We start from the raw sequence: 25038 nt of genomic DNA, 5'->3' as shown, positions 1-25038 counted from the left end.
CTCTTGAAATTGTGTTGCAGTGGCATCAGTTTTCTCTCAGGCCTGGGAAAATACTGGCAGCAAAAATACATTTCTTACCCCTTCCCTTTTCTTTGCCCAGTAATTCCTGGCAGCCAGCTGCCAAGGGAAGCACTGTGGTTAGGAAATGTGCCAGATTTCACCTGCATCTGACTAATACCTCCAGTGGGAAGCAAACTGCCAGTGGTATGGTTGTGATGGTGCAAAAAAGACACAGAAACACATATTAGTAAGGGATTGCTGGCTGGAAAGGACACTGGTCCCAGTCTTCTGGCAAAGTGGCTGTGTCGTTAGATGGTACCATTTTGAAAAGGAAAAAAAAGCAAGTTCAATTGCCTGAAGTATACTGAAATAAAAGTCACTACTAGTGGCTTATTTAGTTTTCATGCAAGTGGACAGGTTTCTGCATTTTCCTGAGAGGCAGCTTGCTGCTCATGGAATTGCTGCATAGCAGTAGAGGATTAATGGTTTTAAACTAGAAAAAGGGAGATTCATGCTGGTCAGGAGGAAGAATTTTTTTACACTGAGGGTGGTAAAATAGTGTCACAGTTTTCCCAGAGAGGTGGTGGATGTGCATCCCTGGAGACATTCAAGGCCAGGCTGGATGTGGTTCTGGGCAACCTGATCTAGTTGAAAATGTCCCTGCTCATTGCGGGGGTTTGGACCACATGACCTTTGAAGGTCCCTTCCAGCCCAGGCTATTCTATGATTCTATTACACTTGCTTACTGTACAGAGACACAGACAAATCTTCACCAGGTACACCCATGGCTCTAAGTCTTCCTTTTATTTGCAGTATTTTTGTAATGCAAAATAAGATACTGAAGGATGAAAGCACTGAAGGTAGCAGGAGTAATTGAAGAAGAAGAAAATCCCCAGCAAAACATATCTCCAAACACTTAAAAAAAAAAGAGAGAGAGGAGCAGAGAAGGGTTTCTGTACTGCTACAAGAACGTAATTAAATGTTCTAATATGGTTCCATGGATAAACATGAAACCTAGCTTTTATCTGAAATAAAAGAATACAAGTCATCAGTTTTTCAAAGTCTGGAGGGAAATCTAAAAACAAGACATCTCAGAACAGGAGGAGGAAAGGAAGGAGGGTTGGTACTGCTCAGAAGAGAACTGTGTCAAATAATGTTGGCATTATGAGGCAAAACAGAACAAATTTAGGAGATGCCATGATTCAGGTTGCTTGGTTAACTGTAATAGGTAATAGTAACACTGTCTTCTTACAATCATATGTGCCAGAGTGAAGCCTTGGTTAGCACAGAGTGTGCATCCCGCTTGTGAAGATGACAGCTATTGGGTCTTGCACGAATGGCTCCATGCTTTAAAGCAGCAACCTATCCAAATTACTGAAGTAGGTGCAGAACTGTTATCTCTGTGTTTCCTTGATTTACATGGAGTTGTAACTTTTTAGAGCAGTTCAGAGGTTTACTATGGTCATTTTTCATGCTTTATCTCTACCTACAGATTTCTTTATTATATCCTAACAGATACAGGCTTAGATATGATAAATTTGGCTCCTTTTCAGTTTTCCTCCTCTGCAGGCTATAGTTCCATGGATTGACAATCACATAGTGTTGTACAGAGCAAAATACGAATTCAACTGGCCCCATCTGCTTTGGGTAAGAACTGTTTCTATACAGGAGAAATGCTCTTCCATAGTCATGCAACCTGATTTATTGGGCCAAATGTTGTTCTGACTTGCCATATGCCATCTGACATCAGGTGCATTAAATGGAGCAAAAGACAGGCCAGAATTGGCTCCTTACCATCAGGAAGAGATGCAATTAAGGCAAACGAGATCTAGCCCTTCCCTGGTTGGTCATAAGCCTAATTAAAGTAGCAGAACAGTCCAATCAGGAATGTATCTGTATATGCCATAATATATAAATATATTTAAAGCCTGGACATTCTCATTTTGGGAGGTATATATTGCGTTGATAATACATCTAAAGTATGCTACAGGTTTTGGAAGCTGGAGCTGTTCCTCCGTTGCAGGTTATTCCATCTGTGGTATAAAAAACACAGAATTAGAGGTACAGTCATAAATGTACTTCTCAGCCATTACAGGAGTATTTTAGCACTTTTAGGTTATCAGTGATCAATGTAGGTCATACCTATAGTACCCATATTAAGAGCTGTCTGCGGTGCAAACTAGTCATACATGTAAGGCTGCTTTGGAAAGAATGTTTTAGAGTTAGTAGAAACCTTCCTCACTTAAATACTGATTGCTTAGGAAACAATTCTTCAGAAATTCTCAAAATCCTAGCTAAAGCACTTACTTTGATATTTTATGTTAATTACTATTAATTAAACTGAGAGCAGATATCCAGACTGCTCTAATGATTCCTAAACTCTGTCATGTGAGGAATGCCCACTCCATGGGCTGTTTGGGATTTTGGTCCGGACTGGGACAAAAGCAGACTTGAGGTGCTGTCTCTGTGAAGGCACTAAGTTGCGATGGATGTTTGACCAAGCACTTGGGAGGCTAGGAGAGCCTGCTACTCCCACCTCTCAGGGAATCAAACACCTCATGCTACCAAACAAGCTTTCACCCAATGCCCACTGCAGCTGATGAATTTCAGTGCTACAGAGGCTGAGCCCACAGAAGGAAAAAAAAGGATTCAACCAAAATGAATTGCTACACTTTACTGCTTGCTTCTAGGAAGTACCTAATCTGGGCTAGAAATGGGATGAATTTTAATTCCTCAGTGTTCTCCCAACGAGTGTTAGCTTTTCTTAACTCCTTCTGTTTCATGACCTGGGGGACAGCACATCAGCCACAGCCTCTGTATACAATAGGATGTCTCCCAGCTGTGTGGGTGCTCATACTGAACGTAGTCTCACTGGTTTCTCAGGCACTACCTCCTGGGCATTCGGACAGGTGGCTTTTTTGACAGCCTGTCATGGTGTCAGGTTTGAAGATAAGGTGTCTTCAACCTTGCCAAGGGAGAAAGACTGGGGAAACTTGTTCTGGAGATCTGACTCTTTGCCTTGGTGGCAGAGTTTGCTGGAGATCTGGAAGAGTATTGCATAAATATGTTTTTGAGTTCGGAATGAAAAGCTAAGTATTGTTTCTGACCTTTATTTGCAGCCATCTTCTCTTCCTGTTTTTTCTTCTCTTCCTCCAGAGCTTTCATTTTTGCATCATACTCATCAGCACGGGTCTTCCACTCATTTCTGTTGTTCAGCAGCCCATCAAGCATAGGCTGAATTTCCTCGTGGAAACGGGAAAATTCCTAACCAAAACATACCCATCAGCACCATGCAGCTCAGAGGCAGTGCTTGTCCATCTTACCCAGGGAAAACCCCAGCACCTCACCTCCTGGGCTGGCTCATGCAGGTAAAGCACCAAGGGCACAAAGAGGGATCAAGATACAGTGCTCCAGGGAGGGGCAGGTGTTGTGTCCTGTACCTGCCCCTCTCCCCATGAGTGGTGTTGCTGCACCAGGAGTCACTCACCTGGGATTTGAACCCCTGTTGGAAAGGATGGGGTGTGCAAGGGTGTGTTGCTTACCTTATAGACAAATGTGCACACAAAGTCGATGAAACCCACTTGAAGCTTTGGAAGCTCAGCAGCTTTCCTCCGGTCCATCATGGGCTGTGGGAGGACACAAGTTTGCCATATTGTATGAGACACCTTATTGAAACAGATAATTTTCTCCCTAAAAGTGCCTTCTTGTGTCAACCTGGCAGTTATGCCATGTCATCTGTAAAGGCTGTCTACCACAGCTCACTTCCTCCGCCGCAGAGCAGTCAGCAGCTATTTCAGACAGGTCTCAGTGTGTATGTACTGGGAGGAGGACGAAATGTTTTTCCCTTGTGCCTCTCAACCATATACCTGAGAAAAGGCTTATGTTACATAGTGCTGAAGACTCTTGGCTCTTTCAATGCCAAATTTAGTATTTGTTATTATAGCAAAAAAAATATATGCTAAGAAACAATGTACTTCTAATTACCAGAAATTATTTCTAGACCCTACAAAGTTTGTGTTTGTTGTTTTTCTTTTTAATAGAACTCCTTCTTTCCTCTGTGATATATGTATTCCATTTTCCTTTTTCCTGCAAGGGATCAGTGCAAAGTCTCAAGGGGAAGGGTCACTCCCTGCTGGTTCACAGCCACTGTGACCCATCTAACTATATGGAGAACTGCACTAGAGGCTCTGTCACAAAGCATCTTCCCTAGCTGAGTACCCACTTTTCCAGTGGCTTTTGACAGGCATAGTGATTTCAGAAAACTCACAGGGCTCTGAGAGCACTGTTGCTTGTAGTAAGTCTCTGCTGAGACTTTCTGTCTGAGCTGAACCTTCTGGCTTTCACATGGTACTTACAATAGGCTGTTGCTGAAGGATGCTTATTTCTAAGTCTCCTTGCTCCCAGAACTCAGCTGCTACCAGCAGAGCTACCTACATTGCCAAGGAGAGAAAGAAATGTTAGCATTGACTCTGGCTTTACAACTTGATGTGCTTTAGGTCTCTAACATGAAGCAAATCTCACTTCTAGCCTCTCTGTCTCTTTCTGTCCAAGCCCAGCCACAAACTTTCTCCTGAGAAGTACCGCAGTGACCATGGGTTTGCACCTGTGTAGTGTCAGCTCAACAGCCATATTGCACTGAAGTTTATTAGTACTGCTCATCTATTAAGAAAGATTTCCAATGCGTCCCCCTCAAGGATTTGCCTCTTGGTCACAGTTGTGGCTGCCTCTTATGATTTTCTCAGTTGCCCTTTCTCCATGCTGAACAGGAAGGTGGGTTTTATTTCTTTTATCCTCCTTTAAAATTTAATGACAGTTTAATGAAGTACCATTCAGGAGGGAACTTCTAAAGGAAACCAAACAACTGAGCAGACAGCAGGTACTGCTGTAAAAAAAAAACCTCCACCCATATGTTACATGCAAAACCCCCACTGTAGCTCAAGAAGCTAAACATTTTGGGAGGTTATTTTTTTCTCTGGTAAATGTGAATTTTCTAAAGAACTCACAATTGCAATCTTAAAGATTTATTTAGCATCAAAATCATAGTTATTCTCAAGTCCCTTTGGTAGTTTTGTAGGAGGCTTTGATTCAGCTTCTAGGCAGCTTATTGCATTACTTTGAAGGGTAAGCTAGAGAAATCTAACAGTATATCTAGTATCTGACCTTACTCTGGACTTCCCAAGGCTTTGTGATTGCTGACAAATCACAGGCAGTCATCATCATGGCCCTAAAACCAGGAAAGAAATTAGTTTATTCTGTAAGCCTGCACTCTCTCTCTTGCAGGCTCAGGATGCTCATGCTCTAATACTCCCCTAAGCACCAGAGGTCCCTGCTGAAATTATGAGGATAGATAAAGTGATAAAGATAGATAAAGTGAGAAAGAAAAATGGGTTGCTGAAACAGCCTTGGCTCTCACTGGGACACTCATCAAGGATTGCTGTCTTGACTAAAATGGATTTATGCTAGGGAACTGCCTGCTTCTGGCACTAAGATATTTGCTGCTTTAGTAATTTACTGGGCTGAACATCTTGACTGTGGAGTAATATCTTCGTCTCCTACATGGAGGTGTAGCAGTGCAAACTGCTGCAGCTGAGGTTGTGGGTGCACTTCGTCACCAGAGCAAAGCATCTGTCTGGTCACAACAGCAAAATTGTGCAACTCAGACTGGTTGCCACTGGGAAGAACTGCTAATGGGTTGGGTTCCCATATGTCTGCCATTGCAGCCTGCCCCTGCTTGTGGCCTGCAGGGTGGCCTGGTATATGGCCAGAAGGGATTCCGCATCTCATTAGGAGTATATGACCAGAAGGACACTGCAAAGCCAGTCACTATTGTCCCTGTTTTCCCGTTTCTTCAGAAAATCAGATTTGAGCAGACAGTAATGTATCATGTGCTGATTGTAATAAGTGTAGCACAAGGCGTATTCTGGAGCTCTCTCATCAGGTGACTGCATCACTAACCTTTCCAGAGCTGATTACTCACATGACAACCTCTTTCTTTGTTGTCTCCAGAGACAGGTATTCAGTCCAGGCAGTCGTGCTATCATATGTCTTGGACTCATCAACAATCTTCTGAAACATTGTTCTCTTTCTTTGAGGAGGGAAAAAAAATAAATAGGAAAAGCTCCAAAACAAGGAAAAAAATGTGTTAAAAAAAGATGGCTGATCCTGGCATTGATAACCCTGACAGAACGGTTTCCAGTAGCTGCTGTTCTAGCATTTAGGTCCTCAAGGAAGCCCCCAAAAAATTCAACCACCATCACCTGCTTCTCTTAAGTAGGGGAAACTATTATAGATGTCTTAAAAATGGGTGTAGTGGTGAGTCATGAGTAAGAACTTGAAAGTATGAGCTACTGCAAGTTATGTCAGCTTCCACCTTTGTTGGTAGTGCAAGAAGGCTTTTTCCCTGAATGTTAAGCAAACTGTAGAAACCCAGAGCTGGCTTTGTGAAGCTACCTGGTGTTACCTGCATTGTCTGACCTTGCTAACCTTATTTATATATCTAAATATATATATTAGATTCCAGGGAGGGGTTTATACACAACACACCCATATTTTCAGTGGTGTGAAATTTGGAAAAATCTGCTGTTTCATGCTAGCAGAGAAGACATTTAGGCCAGATCCATAAAGCAGCTTGCATACATGTTCCATGTGTATCATTTTGCCTTGGTCTGATCTCAGCCAAGCCTTTGTTTGCATGGACCAAGGATGGCAGAGACCGGTTTGTGTGCACCTGGTAAGGAAGCAGTGATAACTGCTCCCATATAGCCACTCTTCCTCTGGAGTAAGAGGACAGGGTATTGCACCCTTCCTTATATTCCTCTTTTGTGGACTTTATATTTTGCACAATCATTCCTCAGTGCAAATCACAGAAGCAGTCTCTGGTCTTGGCACTGCATTTTGAAAGCACATGTTGAAAGCTCCCTGCTAATTAGGAAGTCATATGTTGTTGAATTCCAGCTGTGTCCCAGGAAGTCAGTGCATGCTGATAATGCAGCCCTCACCAGACCATTCACCATTTATGAGTATCTTTAGTGCTGAAGTGCTAGCAAAGAGTGTCAGAACCAACAGATATCTCTTTCTGTTACAGGATCATACAGCACTGCCTTGTTGGAAATTGAGGCTTAAAATGTCATGTATTTGATATAATGAGTAAAAGTTCGAAGTTTTTTTGAGCAGTTTGTGTTCTCCCCACCAGTCCTCATGTCAGTGTCAGAGGCAGTGAATAGGATTGCTGCATGGGGGGTTCTCAGAACAAAACATCACTTTTTGCCTTTGTAAAATAGGTGTGTATGTGACCGACTTACTTGAAATAGAGTGCCAGGTCTGTGGCTATAATGGCAATATCCATCAGGTGAATCATGTGCTCATGCTGTCTGCGGTTGAGGTTCTGACATATATTCAGTGACTGAAAAGCAAAGAAAAGGGAGCTGCAAAATCCGGGCATTGTGGTGTTGTGAGTTCCTGGCCATCTCCCTTTCTCAAATGTGCTCGCTTTTTTAATATGTATCTTTAATAGCTTCAGCTTGCTCGTCTAAGGTGCAAGGGTTGTGAGCCCCTTCACTGTACATTGGTGCCTAGTCTGTCTTTTGCTCACTGAACAGAGTCAGTGTCCTGAAGCTTGTTACACAGCATGTGCCCAAACCCTGTGCCCTGGTCCCACTGCAAGCTTTCCTGAAATGAGAAGTTAGCTGGGGGAGTCTGTCAGCCTTGGCCCTGCCAGGGGGCTACAGGAGGACAATCCTGCGTTTAACATATTTACACTAGGATAACAATATGGCTTCTGAAGAAACCAAGTCATGCATTTAGGAAGCCTGTGCTTTTTGGTCCAGGGTGAGCATCTAGTACTTGGGAAGTGAGGCAGCTGCAGAGTTGGGATAGCTGCAGAGCAGGTATGCCAACCTGAGAAAGGTCTTGTGCTAAACTGTCAGCTCTGTTGCTGAAAAAACTTCCCTGAAAGTAAATTATTCATGTCCTTGCATTACAGTTTATTACCAACCTCTTCAGAGAGCAAGAATTTTCCAAATTCCAAGTGATGTCTCTCTAAAATGGAGGATCCATGAAGTTTAGCTAAAGGATTTTGAGATCTGGTTGCGCAAATGAAAAATTAAAGATGTTACCACAGCACTTACTTAAAAAATGAAAAGAAGTGTCCCATTTTATTTTTAATTTTGTAACACACAAAAGTTCAAGTCATTCTAAAAGGCTTAAGAGTAATATTTTTAATAGCTAATGACTTCAGTCTGGTAAAAGAGTTTTATAACACTGCTTATGACTATTTGGATGCTGTATAAAACAGTCTTCCAGTACAGATTTCACAAAAATGTTGTTTATGACTGGACTGTTATTACCCAGCATAGTAAGCTTGTTTAATTCCTGAATAACTACATGTTCGTATCAGTAACAGGAACAGAAGAAGCAGCCGTCTTTGGACACTTTCCTAGCTGACAAACAAGATGCTCTTTTATGCAAAAACCCAGCCACCTTCACTTACATTTCCCAAAGCTCCAGAAGACAGTAAGACAGTATAGCCAGCAAGCACTGCAGAAGAGCTGTGATCTGACACTACTGAGCATCAGAGCAACAAAGGCTCTACTGGTCATGAAATTATGCAGCTGTTCTTCTGTAGCTAGTCACTACCTACTGGGAACAGCACCCTCATACTCGTAGGTGCTTTGTTTCTGCAGGTGGTGAGGGCAGTGCCATGCATGGTGGGTTTTCCATAGACACCTTCCATCAAAAAGTAGGCCTCTTATGGCCAGCTTCCTCCCAATGGCATCCTGAGTCTTCTATGATGCTGAGGCTACTAAATGCCTGTGCTGCACATGTTCCACCTTGTAACAGTAACGTAGAGTGTGGCTTTAACCAAAGGAGGTTTGCTGTGAGCCAAAGAAAGCCCCAGAGAGCACTGCAAGATCTCAAGTGCTGTAGCAACCTAAAAAGCGAAGTTATTTGCAAAAAAAGTTTGCAATGTATAAAACAGCTGTTCTGGAGTTTGGTGTGATCACAGGCTGATCCCACTCCACACGAGAGCAACAGTAAATGGTTTGAAGTAGTAGGAAAGTGCTTACTTCATTTGGTAAAGGTTGTTGGTTCCCCTGTGGTCAATATCATGGCACAGAGCAGCAGTTACCATTGCAAGAGCCTCAAGGTCTGTGTAATACCGCTTCAGTTTGCCAGTCTGGAGGGTGAGAATTTGCATGCCATTTGTTAGCATCTCTGATAGAAAAAGGTACTGAGCTGTTACTGCTCTGTTCTGGGGATCTCCTCATTGAAACAGTCCAGGAGAACTGAAAATAACTCATGAAGCTAAATGCAATATGTGGCACACATAGGTTAAAATGGGGAAGCAGCTGGAAACAAAACAATTCAAACTCAGGTAGGCGTGCTGTGCATATGTGCTTCTTGCCCACCTGCAATATTGCATGCCTGCTTCTGTAGCAGCCTCTTGCCGTAGGGACACCTGGGTCCTCACAAGAACCCCTCTAGTCACTGGACACAAGTCCAGCGCAGGGCAACTAAGATGATTAAGGGAGTGGAGCATCTCCCTTATGAGGAAAGGCTGAGGGAGCTGGGTCTCTATAGTTTGGAGAAGAGGAGACTGCGGGGGGACCTTATTAGTGTATATAAATATATAAAGGGGGAGTGTCACGAGGATGGAGCCAGGCTCTTCTCAATGGCAAACAATGATAGGACAAGGGGTAATGGGTACAAACTGGAACACAAGAGGTTCCACTTAAACTTGAGAAGAAACTTCTTCTCAGTGAGGGTGACGGAACACTGGAACAGGCTGCCCAGGGGGGTTGTGGAGTCTCCTTCTCTGGAGACATTCGAAACCCGCCTGGACACATTCCTGTGTAACCTCATCTAGGTGTTCCTGCTCTGGCAGGGGGACTGGACTAGATGATCTTTTGAGGTCCCTTCCAATCTCTAACATACTGTGATACTGTGAAGGGGCTCTGCCTCTTTCTGAGCAATGGAGTTCAGATTCCAATCTGAATCACCCAAAGGATTATCTGGGGGACTGTAGATGTAATTCTGATGCAAGCTGTCTGGGTCGTAATGTCTGCACCAGATCCATCCCTCGTGTGGAGCAGCAGTCTGACACCTTTTATTGTTGGGGCATCTGTGGCCTTGAGAGCCACAGTGAGAAATGGTACTTGCCACATTCACAGTAGCGATCGACTTATACCTGCCTGGAAATGAAAAGTGTGAGGTTGTCTGCATCCCTTCCTGCTAACCTCAGTCTGGCTCTTGCCATCAGAAACTACTGGAGGAAGGGAAGTCTTGTAGTCTCTCTCCCCTACCTGTTGCAAGTGCAACAGAAGACCTCCTGCTAACAAAGTCAAGCCACAGCATTAGCAGAGGAGGTGTTACCTTACCATGAGGAGAGTGAACATGGTCTGCGCGACGTTGAAGCCATGACGCCAGTTGTGGTAAGTTATCTTCCGGTAGCCTTTGCTGACGGAGTACACAAACCTTACCAGTACCTGCAAATGGGGGGAAGAGGATGTCAGTTTGTGTGATGAAGCTGTTGCCTGTTGCATTTGTAATAAAGACTATGCACAGAAATCATGAATGAGGTTCAGAGGCGGCCCTAGAAAGAAATCAGAAGCTGTAATAGCATCATCTTACCATACAGTGTTGCTATAGTAAAGCTTAGTGGAAGGCTAAAAGGAACACTAAAATGTAGCTGTCTTTTTTCTAATCTCTCTCAGAGAAACAAAATCAAAGATGCCTGAGGGACAAACAAGAAAGAGCAATGTCTAGATGAAAAGAGATTTGATCCTACTGTTTGCGAATTTGTTGAAGTTCCATGTTTCTCTATGTATATAAGATTTATTAATACTGATTAGTTTTACTAAATTACTGTGATTTAGTAATACTGATACCTCTTTTCAAGTGACATGGCTCCATAGATGTAGAGATGGGTAGTGTTTAGATCACCTAAACAACTACAATATAAGTCATGAAATAACAGAATGTTTTTTTCCTCTGCATTCTACTTCTCCACATGTACTACCTCTTGTAGCTGCATAGGTTTTCTCATTAGGGAGCAAATTAATCATGGATAGGTAATTAATTTTTCAAAATCTTAGCTGCTCAGAATGGAAGCAAAGAATGACTGCTTTTCGTACCTGTATCAGAGGTTAGTTGTTACTGAGTAGATATTTGGAATACTTTCTGACATTACATGCTATCAGTAAAAAGCATAGAAGTAATACCCATCCAGAGCATCCCACTTTACTCCTACTTCCCAGCCTGCCTCTCCAGGATGAAAACTCTTCCTGCAGTTACCTCCAGATCCCACTAGACGGCAATAAACTCCACATGATGTGCTGAGAAAAGACAGATGAAATGCCAGTTTCGCGACTCCTGCGGTTTCACATGTGAATAGCGCCAGGACATGTGAACTTGCACATCAGGGACTAGTGGACCCTTGTTCTCACATGGTCACACCGCTCTTGTCGCCGGCAGTCAGGCAACAACTGCACCAAATGAAGGCATGTCTTTGTTTGCAGGGGTAAGAAAAGCAGATCGACCTGCCATTGTGGGTATGTTGTCTGAAAGCTGTCAGGTATGTACTATAGCAAACAAAGCATGCATAATTATGCACTGCCCTGTGTTGCGCCTGGAAAGTGTGCTTTTACAGTGAGGCTGTGAGAGGCATTAGATGCAGCAAGTGCCAGCCATTTTTTGCATGATGTTTTTCCCATCTACATAGACCCGGCAACAAATCCATGCCTGTGACAGCACAGGGCAGAAGAGGCCAGCTTCATTCCCCAAACACATACGTAGCAGCCAGAGGCTTTGCGAGGGGATCCCCTGCCCTCAGTGGGGGGATACACACCCCTGCAAGCTCCCACAACACTAGAGCTTGCATCATGAGGAATGCAGGGCATGAATGGGGACCTCAACCATTCAGTGCTGAATCTGCTGGCCATCCAAGGCAGGAGGCCCTGAGTGCTGCCAGCTCCTACCTCCTGTGGGATCTGGAACTTCTTCACCACGCCGAGCTCGTAGTACATCTGAATGCCACACTTCACAAGCTCTAACTCAGTGCAGTCAAAATCAGAGAACCTGAACTCGTAGATTTCAAACTTGGTGGGCCCCGGGAGTTCTTCTTTCTGTAAACGAGGTGGGACAATTTGTTGCTGTACTACTTATGCCATCCCTAGAAACACCTGGAATGGGTTTTGCTTAGTACAAATTTATCAGTATCATACTGCTAGGAACTTCTGCTTTTAGAATATAGCACATAAATAGACTGAAATGCAGCTTTTCGTGATAACACCATAAGTGGGGAATAGGGAAGGCATGTTTGGTCAAGTTCAAGAAATATTGCTTGTTTTCTGTTAAGCACTTTTCTTGTTGACTGCTGTAGTTTAAAGACCCCAAGACTTGAGAGGTCTTACAGGGAAGACTTACAGCCCTCCATATTTACTCTGGAGAACAAGTAGTGTGACAGGTCAAGCTGGCTGATGTGTTTTCAGGTGGACTCTGACCCCTTGAGATAAAGTGGCAGAGAGCTCCCTTGGGAGCTGGGTAAGGCATTCACTGCCACCCGATAATAACCTTAAACTCACACAGCAGAGGAAGGCAGGGTATGCTTTGCCTTCACCCTTCACCAGGTGCCCTGTCGATGCGTACCAGTATGTCAGCACTGGGAACTCTTCCCTGTGTCCACGCAAGCAATATTTGTTTGCAAGAGCTATCCACTGGAGCGGCACATTGCTCTTACCAGGATGCTTGCCAGCTCGTCTTCCTCACACTCGCTTGGCTCCTTCCCCAGCTTTTCTCGTGTTGGCTGCAAAGAGCGCACACATGTTAAACTTACAACCCAACCCTGATGGACTTTGCGCTGTGCAGCTTTGGGGCAACCTAGGGCAGCTCTCGTATGAAAAGTGCATTTTCTTCCTGGACTTTAGCTCTATCTAGGGTCTTTCAACTCATTCTTCCTGGTAAAATGTTCTCCCTCTCCTTGATCATGTTTCATGTTCATGTTTCCTCCACTTGCAAATGTCCTCCTTGAGCCAATGTCTCAGCTGGGTCTTCTGACTCCACACCCTCAGCACTAGGGAGATTTTGGGGAATAGCTCAGCTCCTTTCACCCTACATACCTTCCCTGAGTAGCACCTGTGTCAGCCCATATCCAAGACTGGCTTTGCTGAGGAAATGAGGAATGACACAGAGTGGCAGTGAGCTGAGGTGGAGAGGCAGATCACAGAGTCAAAACAGAGACTTGTTCTGCCTCTGTGCAGTAACTGGGGCCCTGGGTCCTGCCTCCATACTGCGGTGCTTGGAAGTTTTCTATGGGATGGGAGGCTTGTGTCTGTGCCTTAAGTCATGGGTAAGGCCAGCACCCTTGGGAGTGTGCTGCACCTTGTAAGGCATTACCAGAATTTCCTGGATTTCGTCCTTGTCACACTTCACGTGGTAGAGCACCATATCCTGAGCAATGTCTTTCCTGTTCTCCAGCTTGTTCATCTTATCGTATGTGTCTGTGTTGAGGACAGACCAACCCAGGAACTGTGTCAAGGACTTGGTGAGGAGAAAAGAAGGAAACGGTGGAATAAACAAAACCTGTGTTCCTTAGGCACACAGAAATATAACACTGAATGATATATTTTAGGAGAAACACAAGCTCCATTTTGGCCACATGTCTGTCAATGAGTGTTTGCTCCCAACCCCTACTTGCTCCTCAGCAGAGCAGCTCCCCAAATATTGGATCTGTTTAGACCTCCAGAGCATCCATGCATGCACCTACCCAGGGTGGACATTTAGCATATGGAAAGCTATTTCTGTGTTGTTGCAATTGTCTGCGTGCCTGTGTCATAATGCTGACAGCAGGTCAGGAACCCTTGTATCAAGGGAGAGAAAGGTGTTCTTATCACCTTTCATATATGTTTACTTACACGTTGTGTTTGCTCCCATCTTGTTTGCTGTTCAGTGGCCAATTCAAACTGATTTTTTTTTTTTCCAGTCTTTTTTTTGATTAAAAAAATCTATTTCAGGAAATGTTCTGATTGATAATGGATGCCAAGAGCTGAATGCCTAAATTGGATTGAAACTAGCATAGCAGCATTTCTAAGCAGCGAGGTCTCTGATCACAGCTGCTGTTGGTAGAGTCAATACCTGGCCACCCTTTGAATCTTAGCTACACAGAAAATTTCTGTGTAATTTCTCAAAGGAGTTGCCCAGCCAGTGTGAACCAGCTGCATGCACATGAACACAGGTCAGAATGGTCATATTAGTACATAGCAGCTGCTCACGGCTAAGTGTCCAATCCAAGAATGCTGAAACAAAACGATGCAAAAACAGCTGGGTTTCCAAAACTGAAACCCCCCAGTGTTTTATATAGTTGCTTTGAAAACTTTCAAGCTGATGCATAACACCTCTATGAGCAATAAAGAAATTTACTTAGCTGCAAAACCCTGGAGGATGCTTTGTAGGTATACAGTGTGCAATAGTGACCTTTCTCAAGTGTATGAATTACTTCCAGCTGCAGCAAGGAACTATACCTCCATGAGGGTCTCATCTTGTTCATCAAATGGTTTCCCATCTTTTCTGTTATAAAATGTGACAACGCCAACAATTTCTTCCCTTTTGTTCACTATTGGCATGGAGAGAACATTTTTGATAGTCCATCCTGATTCATCTAGAGGACCTTCCTTGAAGCAATAGCAAGCAGAAAGACACCATGTACTTAATGCGTTTTCTAAATACATCAGCATTCCCATTTTACATAAAGGCTGCAGGCTAAAGAAATACTAATATGCATAATATTTACTCTAAATTACATTTTTGCATACAAAGTAGAACCTTAAATGGGACTGAAAATTTTCACTGTACCTGAAAATTAAACATCTCATCTGCAGCAGCATTCATAATGTTGCAAATCTAGGGGATCACACATAAGAAAACATTTTACAATATGGGCAATGAGAAGTCTAAATACCAAAACAAAAAACTGAATTGATGAGAAAGCAGCATTAGTCTGACTTCATCTCAGAAAGCCTTGATGAAGCCTTAGTTAAGTACTTACAAATCCACTTTCAGCCACATAGGTTGGCAGTCCAGTAACCAGCGCCCAGTGATCTGGGGTAGGATTTCTGAATGGAAGAAAAACATGTAAGAGAAATTAAGGATATATGTTTACTGGAGGATGATTATGGAGATGACGTGTATTCAGCTGATTGCACAGTCCACTTTTATGTGTTTCACCGTCAGTTACTAAACAGTCCTGTTACTTTGAAAGGATCCATGTGCTCAATCAAAAATTTTCCCATAAGGTTGATACTTGTCCTTCAAGGATCCAATGCACAGAATAACCCATAAAATAACATAGTTTGCGGACACTTAAGAAGAAGTTGCTCCTGGGAGCGGGGGGAGGTTTCAGACCTTCAGCACAGAGAAAAGTGCTTTTTTTAAGAAAGCTCCTGGCTCAGAGTGTCTGCAAGCCTGAACTTCTGAACACTGCTGTATCTAAATAAAGGGGTCCTTTCTTGTAGCATGAACAGCAGTGCGAAGTGGGGTGACTAGAACTGGGCGAAATGCCTGCTATGTCAGATTTGTCCAAGGTACCCAAGGCTCCTTTGAAAACTTCTGTGGCAAGAAAAGAGGGCTGCTTCCAGAAAGACAAGTCTCAGTGTGGTATCAAGAGAGAAAGAAATGCCAGAGGTAGCCTTGAGATGGGGACAGTGACCAGAGGATGACAGAGAAGCCAGGAAGCTGGATGACAGTTAGGGAAGCAGGACTCACCATAAGAAGTTGGGCAGAGGGGTGAATGGCAGGGCTGGGGCAGCGGGTGCCTAAACACAAGGAAAACCTGGATGGGTTCACATGCTGACACAGGGAAGTTACCAAGGAGAAGTGATGCCTCAGCCTACCAAGGAGAGTGGCAAAACTGCAGGCATTCAAGGAACTTCACTTCTACATCTAAAAAGAATCACTGGTTGCAGTAACTTTTGGAGCCTGACTTGCTAGCCATGGTCCCAATGCCCTGGAGGAAATATTTGTCCTATAGAAATGTGAGTCAAAGCATCAACTTGCATTCTGGCTCTCTTAGTCTGTATTCTATCTGTCCTTTGAATATTTCCTCATGAGTCTTTATGTCATGGAGAACCTTGGTTTTAGATACTCTCTGTGTCAGTACCTAGCAGACAAAACCTGGGCACTTACGGGATGACTTTGATGTCCTCTTTTCCATGTAATATATAATCAATGACCTTGTAAAAGACTATTTCCTGCAAATAAAAACAGAAGTGACGTTAAAATTAGTGGTGAGGCAATCCAGCCAGACAGGAGAGAGTTTAAGAAATCTGGTTCTCACATACCCTGCCGTCTGGGGTGCGAGGTCCTGAGTAGGGGGGAACTTCTCCCAGCAAGACTGGCCACAGGTCAAAAAATTCCTGGTTTTAAAATGAAAAGCAAGTATATTTAGAGTAAAAAAAGTGCCATGAGCCTCGAAGTAACCACTGCTCTACCGTGCTGGTTTTGGTATTGTGTAATGAAGGCATGAAATAATAAGACTGATTTGATACTATGCAGCATGATGGTATATCCAAATCACGAAGTGTAGGGTGCATTATGTGGCTGTATATAGTCATCCTATGCACAGGATGCTGCCTCATTCAGCGAACAGCACAGGCTGTACCCACAGAGCAAATGGGTACGCCGATGTACCATGTTCTTCATTTTCCAGAGTGTGACCATAGGGCTGATTTGCTACTTGCCATCTTGCTAAAGTGAAAGATTTTATTTTCTTCCCTTAGGCTAGATTATGATGCTGATCAAAGTGTCATTAGCACACTCACGATCTTTTAATACACATCTTCACAAGAGAGCATGCTAGAAAGCCTCTGGCAACATGGTGGACATCACAGTCCATGGTAGCCTCACTCAGCTTGACCATGGAATAAAGCAGGGCTCCCATGGCAAAGAAACTGTAGCTTGTAAAGGTGCAGTCAGACCAAATCAGAGCTGCAAAAGTAACTTAGCTTCTGTCAGCTTACTTTCATGAAGCCGAATTTTGCCTAAAAGCCTGGATAACATGCACATGGATGTGTCTTTGAGAAAGGTGGCTGTTTTGTTGCTGGGGATTTATAAATGTATCTCACTATAGTTCTGATATCCACAGGCTTTGTGAGGCTGTGCTTATGTTGCAGGCTTTGACCAGGATTGCTGTAGTCAGACACCTTTGTCCTCGCAGGCTCTGGCTCTTCTGACAGTCCCATTCTAGTGATAAGCTATTCCCTTTCTCTCTCTTTCCTTTATCCCAGGCTCCTCATTTGCCAAAAGATGTACAAGACACATGTGAACACTCACCTTCTGCTTTGTCATGTCCAGGAGACCTACTGAGTACCGGTCACAGTTCAGATATGCTCTCACTGTGTAAAAAGCCTTGTGGAACTGCCTCTCAATGTCTGTCAGCTCCTCAAAAACCTTGTTAGCTGACCACAACAGCACCTGCAGGATAAAATCCAAATGTAAACATATCTTCTCCTTGAGAGCTGGGCTTCCTAACTGAGTTTGGAATAACAAGGAAACAGTCAGGGCTTTATACTACAGTTTCTGAAAACTGCAATAGCAACCTATACTGCAAAGTGTAAAAGCTTTGCTTATTCACACTAGGAATTACTAGTGAAAGATGTGTTGTCAGAACAAGTCAGGTCACCATGGAATGCTAGGTAAAAGTTCAGTCTTACAAATAAAGCACAAAAAAGTAGTAGTGCCAGATAAAAAGATGGCCCCACTTAAATTTTGTATCCATAAGTAAAATCTTGCATCCAAAACCAGTTGCACCAAAAGTGTTGCAAATTCTGGAGGCTGGAGTTGGAAATATCCAAGTTGACATTTTACTCAAAGCCCTTCCACTGCTGCTTGTGTGCACATCAGCCCATGATCCTTTTCCCTATCCTGTGCCCTACAAATGCACCATTAAGAAAGCTGTTATTAGGCTCTTTCTTTTTTAATAATTGAGGTTATGTGGCAAATTAGGCTTAGCTAATGCATGTGTGCCTGTATCTGAGTGTGTCTTGCTTTGCTTTCCAAGCCCATAGGAAACGAGAAGTAGGGCTTCAGAAGCACTGAGAGGTGCTGACGAAGGTGACTGGACCTGTGCTTTGAACAAGAAGTACTGTTACATGGCCACAATCAGGAAAAGTGTCTCATCTCTTCACTGAGCGCTAGTAGATGATTTCGGTAGCTCTGAGCTGCATTGGTTTCTGTTTCTAATCCATAAATTGGAACAACTTGGCCACTCCTACAAAGTCTGAAGTGTTCAATATCGCTGGCATCTGAGCATCCCTCAGATAGGATAGTGGTGTCATACAAACTATTTGAGGAAATGGTCAATGGTTTATTTTTTGGCATTTTACAGCGTGGAATAAGTAATGCTGAAAGCCACAAAGCCCAGTGGGAACTGAAAGAAACACCTGAAGAACGGCTAGTTCATGGAATGATGTAAATAAGTTGGAAAAATTGTGTTATATGGTCTTCTAATAAGACTTTTTCACAGTATCTGAGCACAAGCATACCAGACTGTCTTTGCACAAGCTGTTTTACTTGCAGTATCGCCCAGCCTTTGCAGCTGGGATTTGCAATTCTAAAATCTTTGACTACCTTAGAGAGTGTCATTTGCTTACTTTGTACTTTGGTACTTTAAAGTCTCACAGAATCAATCATATTAACTCTTGCACAGACTTTTCCATCTAAATGTCCAAAGGTTTGCCAGTGGAACTACTGGTAGAGCTGGCCGTGTGTCTTGCATCTCCTTCTCACTTTTCTCTCTTTCTGTGGGACCTGCTGATGCAGCAATGATACATGAACACAGGACTCCTGCAGACCAGACCAAGCTGTGGGATGCATTAGGCCTTCCACCTCTTGGGTCCCCTCTTTTATTTTCTAGCCCTTTCATTACCTCCCCCTGTCCTACTGCTAAACCTCAACAGGAACAAACCTTTGCTAGTTCTATTTTAGTTGAGTTACTGAGCAATGCTAGATGGGTATATCACCTGACTATCATTCATGCTTATGATCACTGAAAAAATTGCATGTCCTCTCCGATAATAACCAGGTGTCTGTTGCAGAAAGGGATTGCATGGGTTAGCGTCCAATCCCAATAAACTCAAGAATCCTTTCATAATCCAAGTCATGGAAAATAACGGTGGCTGAATTGCTTCAATTCAGAATACCCTAAACCCCTCAGCTATGTTAATTTATAATGAGGGAGGCCAATTCGAAAGGCATGTGAGTCATATTACTGGCACTAAGAGAAATTCTATAGCCCTTTTTAATAAGCAGGTAAGGAAAAATACCACATTCTTTATTGTTTAGGAAATCTCTTAGTGCTGCTGGTTGAAGTGGTTAAACGCCCCAGGAGTCTCAGTTCAACAAAACCTCTGGAGTTCAGTTCTGCTGAAGCTAGTGCCACTGCATCAGCTCCTGCAGTTTTGCTATCAACAACAGGAACAGAGAGCAATGAAGAACTGTGAGGGAGGAGCAGTATCTTAAAGCAGATAAGGGCACCTTTTATTTCTGCTCTTCAGGCACAAATCTCTGAACAGATCAGCTACAGCTTTGAAATCAGAAGAATGAACTCATTTGATTTTGAGACAGAGCCCAATCTGCATTTTCACTCTTACCTGGCCTCTTCGAGTCTCACAATTGTGAAGATAACTCAAGTGATAAATTTTCAAGTTCAAGGAAGCAAAATTCAGGTACTTCAGAAAAAGCTGAAAAGGCGAAAAATGAGATTGAGTCAAATGCAGTAGAAGCCTCGGGTATGCTGGATTTCATAACACCCCTTCAGCAACGTCATGGTAATTCCCCTAGATAAATGCTTTGCTTTGCACTGGTATGAGATAAGGCTTATAACAGTGTAACTTCCCTGAAAGATTTCTGAGATAAGCATCCTCATAATAAGCCTCTTGTGTTAGAGGGTGAGTTCCCTGTGGGGGAATCCACACCAGTGGAGCTTCACTAAAGCAGACATCCTTACTGCAGTAAAGTCTGTGTTACATGTCAAAAGTAACACCCGCTTGATAGAAACTGAGCTATGGACCACTTACTGCTTCGTCAGAGCTGGTGAAGTATGGACCATTGAGCTTGTTAAGAGCCAGAATAACAGCAACTAAATCTTTGCCGTTCAAGATGGGTGTTGCAAGGATGCTTTTCGTAGTGTAGTCGGTGAGCTGATCAACAAATGAACTGAACTGGGCACACTGTTCAACAGAGAATTTACAAATTAAGCATTTCCCACAATACGTGTAGTCTTAAAACCAAGTTAAAGCACAACTTCTCAAAATAAGCTGCCTAAAGAAAGTTTTGCTTAAAAAATTATTGAGGAAGATAAATGAATTAGCAGAAAATTGAACAATGTACAGGTGATAAAGCTGGTATCAAGAGAACTGACTGTGGCTTCTCACTGCAACGGATGCAGTTCTTTCTCTCAGAGATCTTGCAAATCACGAGCTTTAACACTGCAAACTCTATCAGAATAAAGAGGCTCTCAGATCACTGACATCCTTCGTAGTACCTCCTCCATCCTTTCCTCTGACTTTCCATTAACGTGTTACTACAGTTACCAGCCAGTTACCACACTGCATTTTGTAGCCACACTTTATAAATCAGTGCTGTCCTGTGCAGTCATTGGGAAGTTCATTCACCCTCTTTTTAATTCTGCTTTTGCCTGGTCCCTGAAGCTGCTGTTGGCTTGCAGCCTCCATGAAGCCATCTACCCTTTGTTTTGCTAGAAAATGTTCTCCCACACATTCCCTTCCATGTTGCTGGGCCTTTGTGCACGAGATGATAGATAGAAGGGAAGGAAATAGAGTTTTTAAAGAGAGTTTAAGTTACATTAAAAGAGAGTTTAAGTCATTCTGATGCTTCCCCCCTTCCAAGAAAACAAAAGTGGTTGCAAAACCAAAATCAATGTTTCAGTACGTTCTATGAAGGACAAGGCATTTTTTTTGCTGAAGCATTTGGCTGCGCTTATACTGAGCAACAAACGGATGGATAAACAGATGCTCTCTTTGTAACTAACAAACAAAAGATGGAGTAATCCCAAATGCCATATTTGGGTCACATGGATTTTAGTTTTATACCTATGATTAGAACAAGTGGATTATTATTACTGCCATTCAGGTTTAAATGATTCAACCCAGGAGTATAGGGGGTAAATATTGTCATGAAGGCATAAAGATATAACATTAAAATTCCTTGGATGCCTCTTGGTATTGCAGTGTGCAGGTTTGCTGTAAGAGTTTTTTTGGTCAAAGCTTGTCTCTAGCTGCTTCTGATGAAGAACACCCACACACAGGTCCACTCCCTCTGTTTGATGAAAATGCCTCTGAATTCCCTTGACCTAAACTTCATCAGACAGCAAACATTTTCAAATTGCATTTGTAGCGGAAAACCCTTCTGGACTCACTGTAAAGGATTTCTCTGTCTTTGCCAATTACTCATGGAATAGAAATGTTTGTGGAGATTTCCATGTGAGTTCAGTGCAGATCTGGTTGTACCTCACACTGCTGGACTAGATGTGATTTCTTTAGACAAGCAAGGTGTGACACTGCACTTGTTTACAGGAGTTAACACCTACTGTAATTAATTTGTTTAAATTCACTTTGCTCCATAAATGAGATTGGAAGCAACTAACAGACTTGCCACTGGTGCTTTTGTTTCTAGTACATGGCTATTACACTGCAAGAGGTTTGAGCCTCAAGCACTAAGATGCCCTGCTGCCTCTTGACCCTTTTGTACTTGCAAGCATGTGAACCTTTATCCTACAAAGTGAAAGAATAAATGGCAAACCTACCTCACTGACATCCTTTATGTTTATGGTTTTCTTGGTTTGCGCAACGTAGCCCACAATGCCTAAGTCCAGTGGATAGACAATCTCGCAGTCCGGGGGAACCAGGCAATCCTCCAGGGTACTTCCCTCTTGGATGTTGAAAAGCCTTGTTGCCAGTTCAGGTGTGCCATTTCTCTGCCTGTACATGAAAAGACTACAGCGGTCAGCGTGAATAAGGGAACTGATTTTTCTCAAGGTCTTGAAAACAACTTTCTCCATGTTGATGCTTTCTTGCATGTCTTGGATCAACTCAAAAAGGATGTCACACTCATTGTTATTCCAGGACTCTGTTCTTTGTTTCTTCTCAAAGTACTGCTTCGCAAAAGCAGGGTTGCCATCAAGAAACTTCTCCACGTCGTCTTCACTAATGCTCATTGTGAATGCCCTGGGTCTTGTGGTTGGTAGTAGTCCAAAGATGTGGTCTATGTAAAAACTGTAATTTCTGATGTAGTTCCTAAATTTTTGTGATAAAAGATGTTGCTTCTAGAATGACCAAGGGTGAGGCAACACTGCAAAAGAGCTTGTCATCAGGAAGAGGTATTCCTTTATAGTACCGAAGGTGAGTCAGTGGGAGGACAGATCTTCTCAACCAAACAGATTAGGTGTCCTCTACAACAGCTTTGGGTCAACTTTCTTCTTCTTAGTCTGAATGCAAATAAAAGCTGAGTACTCACAACACCTGAAAACACTCTCTCTTGACAAGCAGAACACCCAATGAAACAGTTATATTGAGGCAGCAGCGACAGGGAAGAGCTGCATCTTCTAACATTGAAATAAGCTCTTTAAAGTCTAATTAAATATATACTGCTTGGGCCTAATCCTTGGCTAACAAGGTGAGCATCTTATTATTTCTACTCTCCCAGCTCCCTGTAGTAGTAGGAAGTGCATCCCCCACAAAAAGGCACTGTGGCCAGAACAAAAACAGTGAGCTAATGCTGCTCTTTCAGAGCTCCCTCTGCTATTGCATAGTTCTTTATATGCTGTTATAAGGGCTGTTATCAAATGGAAGCACCAATCCTGAACACTTTAGCCCAGGATTTGAACTGAATTTGAAAGGTCTGTGGCCTTTTCTTCTTGCTAGTAAGAATCAGGAGAGGAAAACATGCCTCTTAGTGACAGGAGGAATCTTTAGGAAGGAATCTAGGGAATCATGGGAGGCCCTGCTGACAAAAAATATCAAAACACCCAGGAAGGTAGAAAAATTTTGCTCATCACTACGAGTGGAGAAAGGGTGGGAATTACAGCTGTGACTGACAGAGTTGTTCACATCAGTGAAGCCACCATGCTGTGCAAACAGCAGGTGAGGGTCAGCATCACACTGGGAGACAAAATGCCACAGAGGCCACTACTCTTCAGGGGAATTAAATGATGTACATTGGCTTTCATCAGTGAGAAATGGGGGTAAGTCTCATCCACCACATTGCTGGGAGATAATCACGGCTCACTTGCTCAGGGAGTAAAAGTCCCATTCCTGTAAGCATTGGTACTATTGCCAGGAGTGGTGCAAATCAGCCCAAATATGAACATGGGTGCCTGGGAGGAGGGTGACAAGAAAGCTGTGGTGGCAGTGTTAGAAATGCTTATTCAGGTGTGTCCCTTCAGCAGGGAGAATAGAACAGATAGATAGCCACCAATTCATTCATGTTCACCCCTGAAAAAGGAGGTGAACACTCTCACACAAAAGCATGGAAGTATAGAGGAAAGGAGTTAAGAGAGAAATCCTTTCAGAAGATTGCAGGTAAAACAGTGGAAACTGAGTCAAAGATGTACAAATTCATTATTTATTGTTCTGTTTTCTCCTATTCATTCTTTCAGTTCCCTGGATCAGTGGAAAGACAGTAGGAATGTTGCTGGGTCAACTGGTTGAATGTCTTAGATGCCTTCATGCTAGCTTAGCATGAACTTGCTCTGGTAGTTCCCGTAGTCAGGTTATTAAAATAGAGTTATTGCTCAAGAAGACTTGGAGAAGGTGATGTGTGCCGGAGGTGCAGACACTGCCTTCAGTGTCCGTGTTCTGCTGGAGAGACAGAGAGTTGCTCAGCAGTAGCATGATGAGTGTCCGCTCCAGGTCTCCAGAACAGGAGTGGTTGAAGCCTTTCTATGAGCAACAAGCAGGACAGTCCCAAGCGCAGGACTTGGTAGCAGTGGGAAATGGCTGGCACCTGTAGGCATGGCAGTGTTTCAGGACTCAGGCTGTTCATCAATGTGTTGCAAGTTGCAGCAGTTTTCTGGTACAAAGGGTGGCAGACAGAGCAAGAGGATTTTTTCTTCAGTTCTGACTGGAGGCAAATGAAAGAACTAGCTGAGACCTTGAAGGTGGGAGAAGTTCAGGTGAGCCAGACCATGAAACGAGAGTTTGAAACCGGGGGGAAAAAAAAAATGTCTTCTTGTAAATTATGTGCTCTTGTTAATCAAAAGAAAAACAAGGCAGAAAGTGCATAAACATGGCAAAATTATTGAAGATGAGTGCAAGAATACCGTGAATGGCTAAAAATGGAAAGTCAGAAAGGCCAAGGTCCAAAATGAGGTTAAATTAGGAACATGAAGGGCAATAAACATTTTCTGTTATACTGGCTACAGTAGGAAGTAGGAATATCAAGGGAAGTATTGAAGGACTGGTGTGGTTAGAGGGTTATGTGAAGTGACTTTTAAGCTGTCAAAAGCTTTTTCTGATGATTAACAGAGTATCTTCTGAGGTTCTAAAATGCTGGGAAAAGATGTAATGATTCTTTCAGCAGAACAGCAAAAAGTAAGAACTGAAGAATTCCACAACAGACAGTTTTGAATCTAGCTTGTAAGAAATACAGGGACAAACATGTTTATACCAATAACTAGAAGAGATAAGTAAAGCCAGTGTGGTTTTGTCAAGAGCAAACTGTCCTACCAGCATAACTCCCTCCATGCCAGAGTAAAAGTCTGTGGACAGGGGGAAAGTAACAACTGTCACAGCTCTTGACTCATGAGCAAATTACACACAACATATTCTGTCTTTTAAGATGAGGGCTTAGAAGAAATAGTTAGAAGGTGGTGGCAAATCCATCTGGAAGATGAAGAGTTGTTGTTAGTAGCTCACTAATGAAACGTAAGAACTTCTTGAGTAAGATTCTCCACTGAGGCTGTCCCAGATGTAGAGCATCTCAGTATTTCCACTGATGGGTGGAATAAAATTGTATGTGTATGAGCTGTGG

The 25038-nt window shown here is 43.1% G+C and overlaps 1 protein-coding gene across 1 annotated transcript; it reads right to left on the bottom strand.

Annotated features, from left to right (window-relative positions):
- Positions 1 to 1974: 1974 nt before the first annotated feature.
- On the bottom strand, positions 1975 to 22225 carry PDE6B (phosphodiesterase 6B; the record flags this gene model as incomplete). The annotated part of the gene is made up of 22 exons (XM_080637609.1): positions 1975 to 2033; positions 3108 to 3264; positions 3543 to 3626; positions 4356 to 4430; positions 5161 to 5224; positions 5978 to 6085; positions 7302 to 7402; positions 7994 to 8081; positions 9066 to 9175; positions 10377 to 10484; positions 11976 to 12122; positions 12737 to 12802; positions 13393 to 13536; positions 14517 to 14666; positions 14848 to 14895; positions 15041 to 15107; positions 16177 to 16241; positions 16332 to 16406; positions 17323 to 17463; positions 19641 to 19730; positions 20067 to 20219; positions 21815 to 22225. The coding sequence occupies 22 exons, from the start codon at positions 22223 to 22225 to the stop codon at positions 1975 to 1977; spliced, it is 2511 nt and encodes an 836-aa protein (XP_080493735.1).
- Positions 22226 to 25038: the final 2813 nt, after the last annotated feature.

Source organism: Psittacula echo, assembly GCF_963264785.1.
Source record: "Psittacula echo genome assembly, chromosome: Z".
In the NCBI taxonomy this organism is placed as follows: Eukaryota; Metazoa; Chordata; class Aves; order Psittaciformes; family Psittacidae; genus Psittacula; species Psittacula echo.
This window is presented reverse-complemented; position numbering and strand designations above follow the sequence as displayed.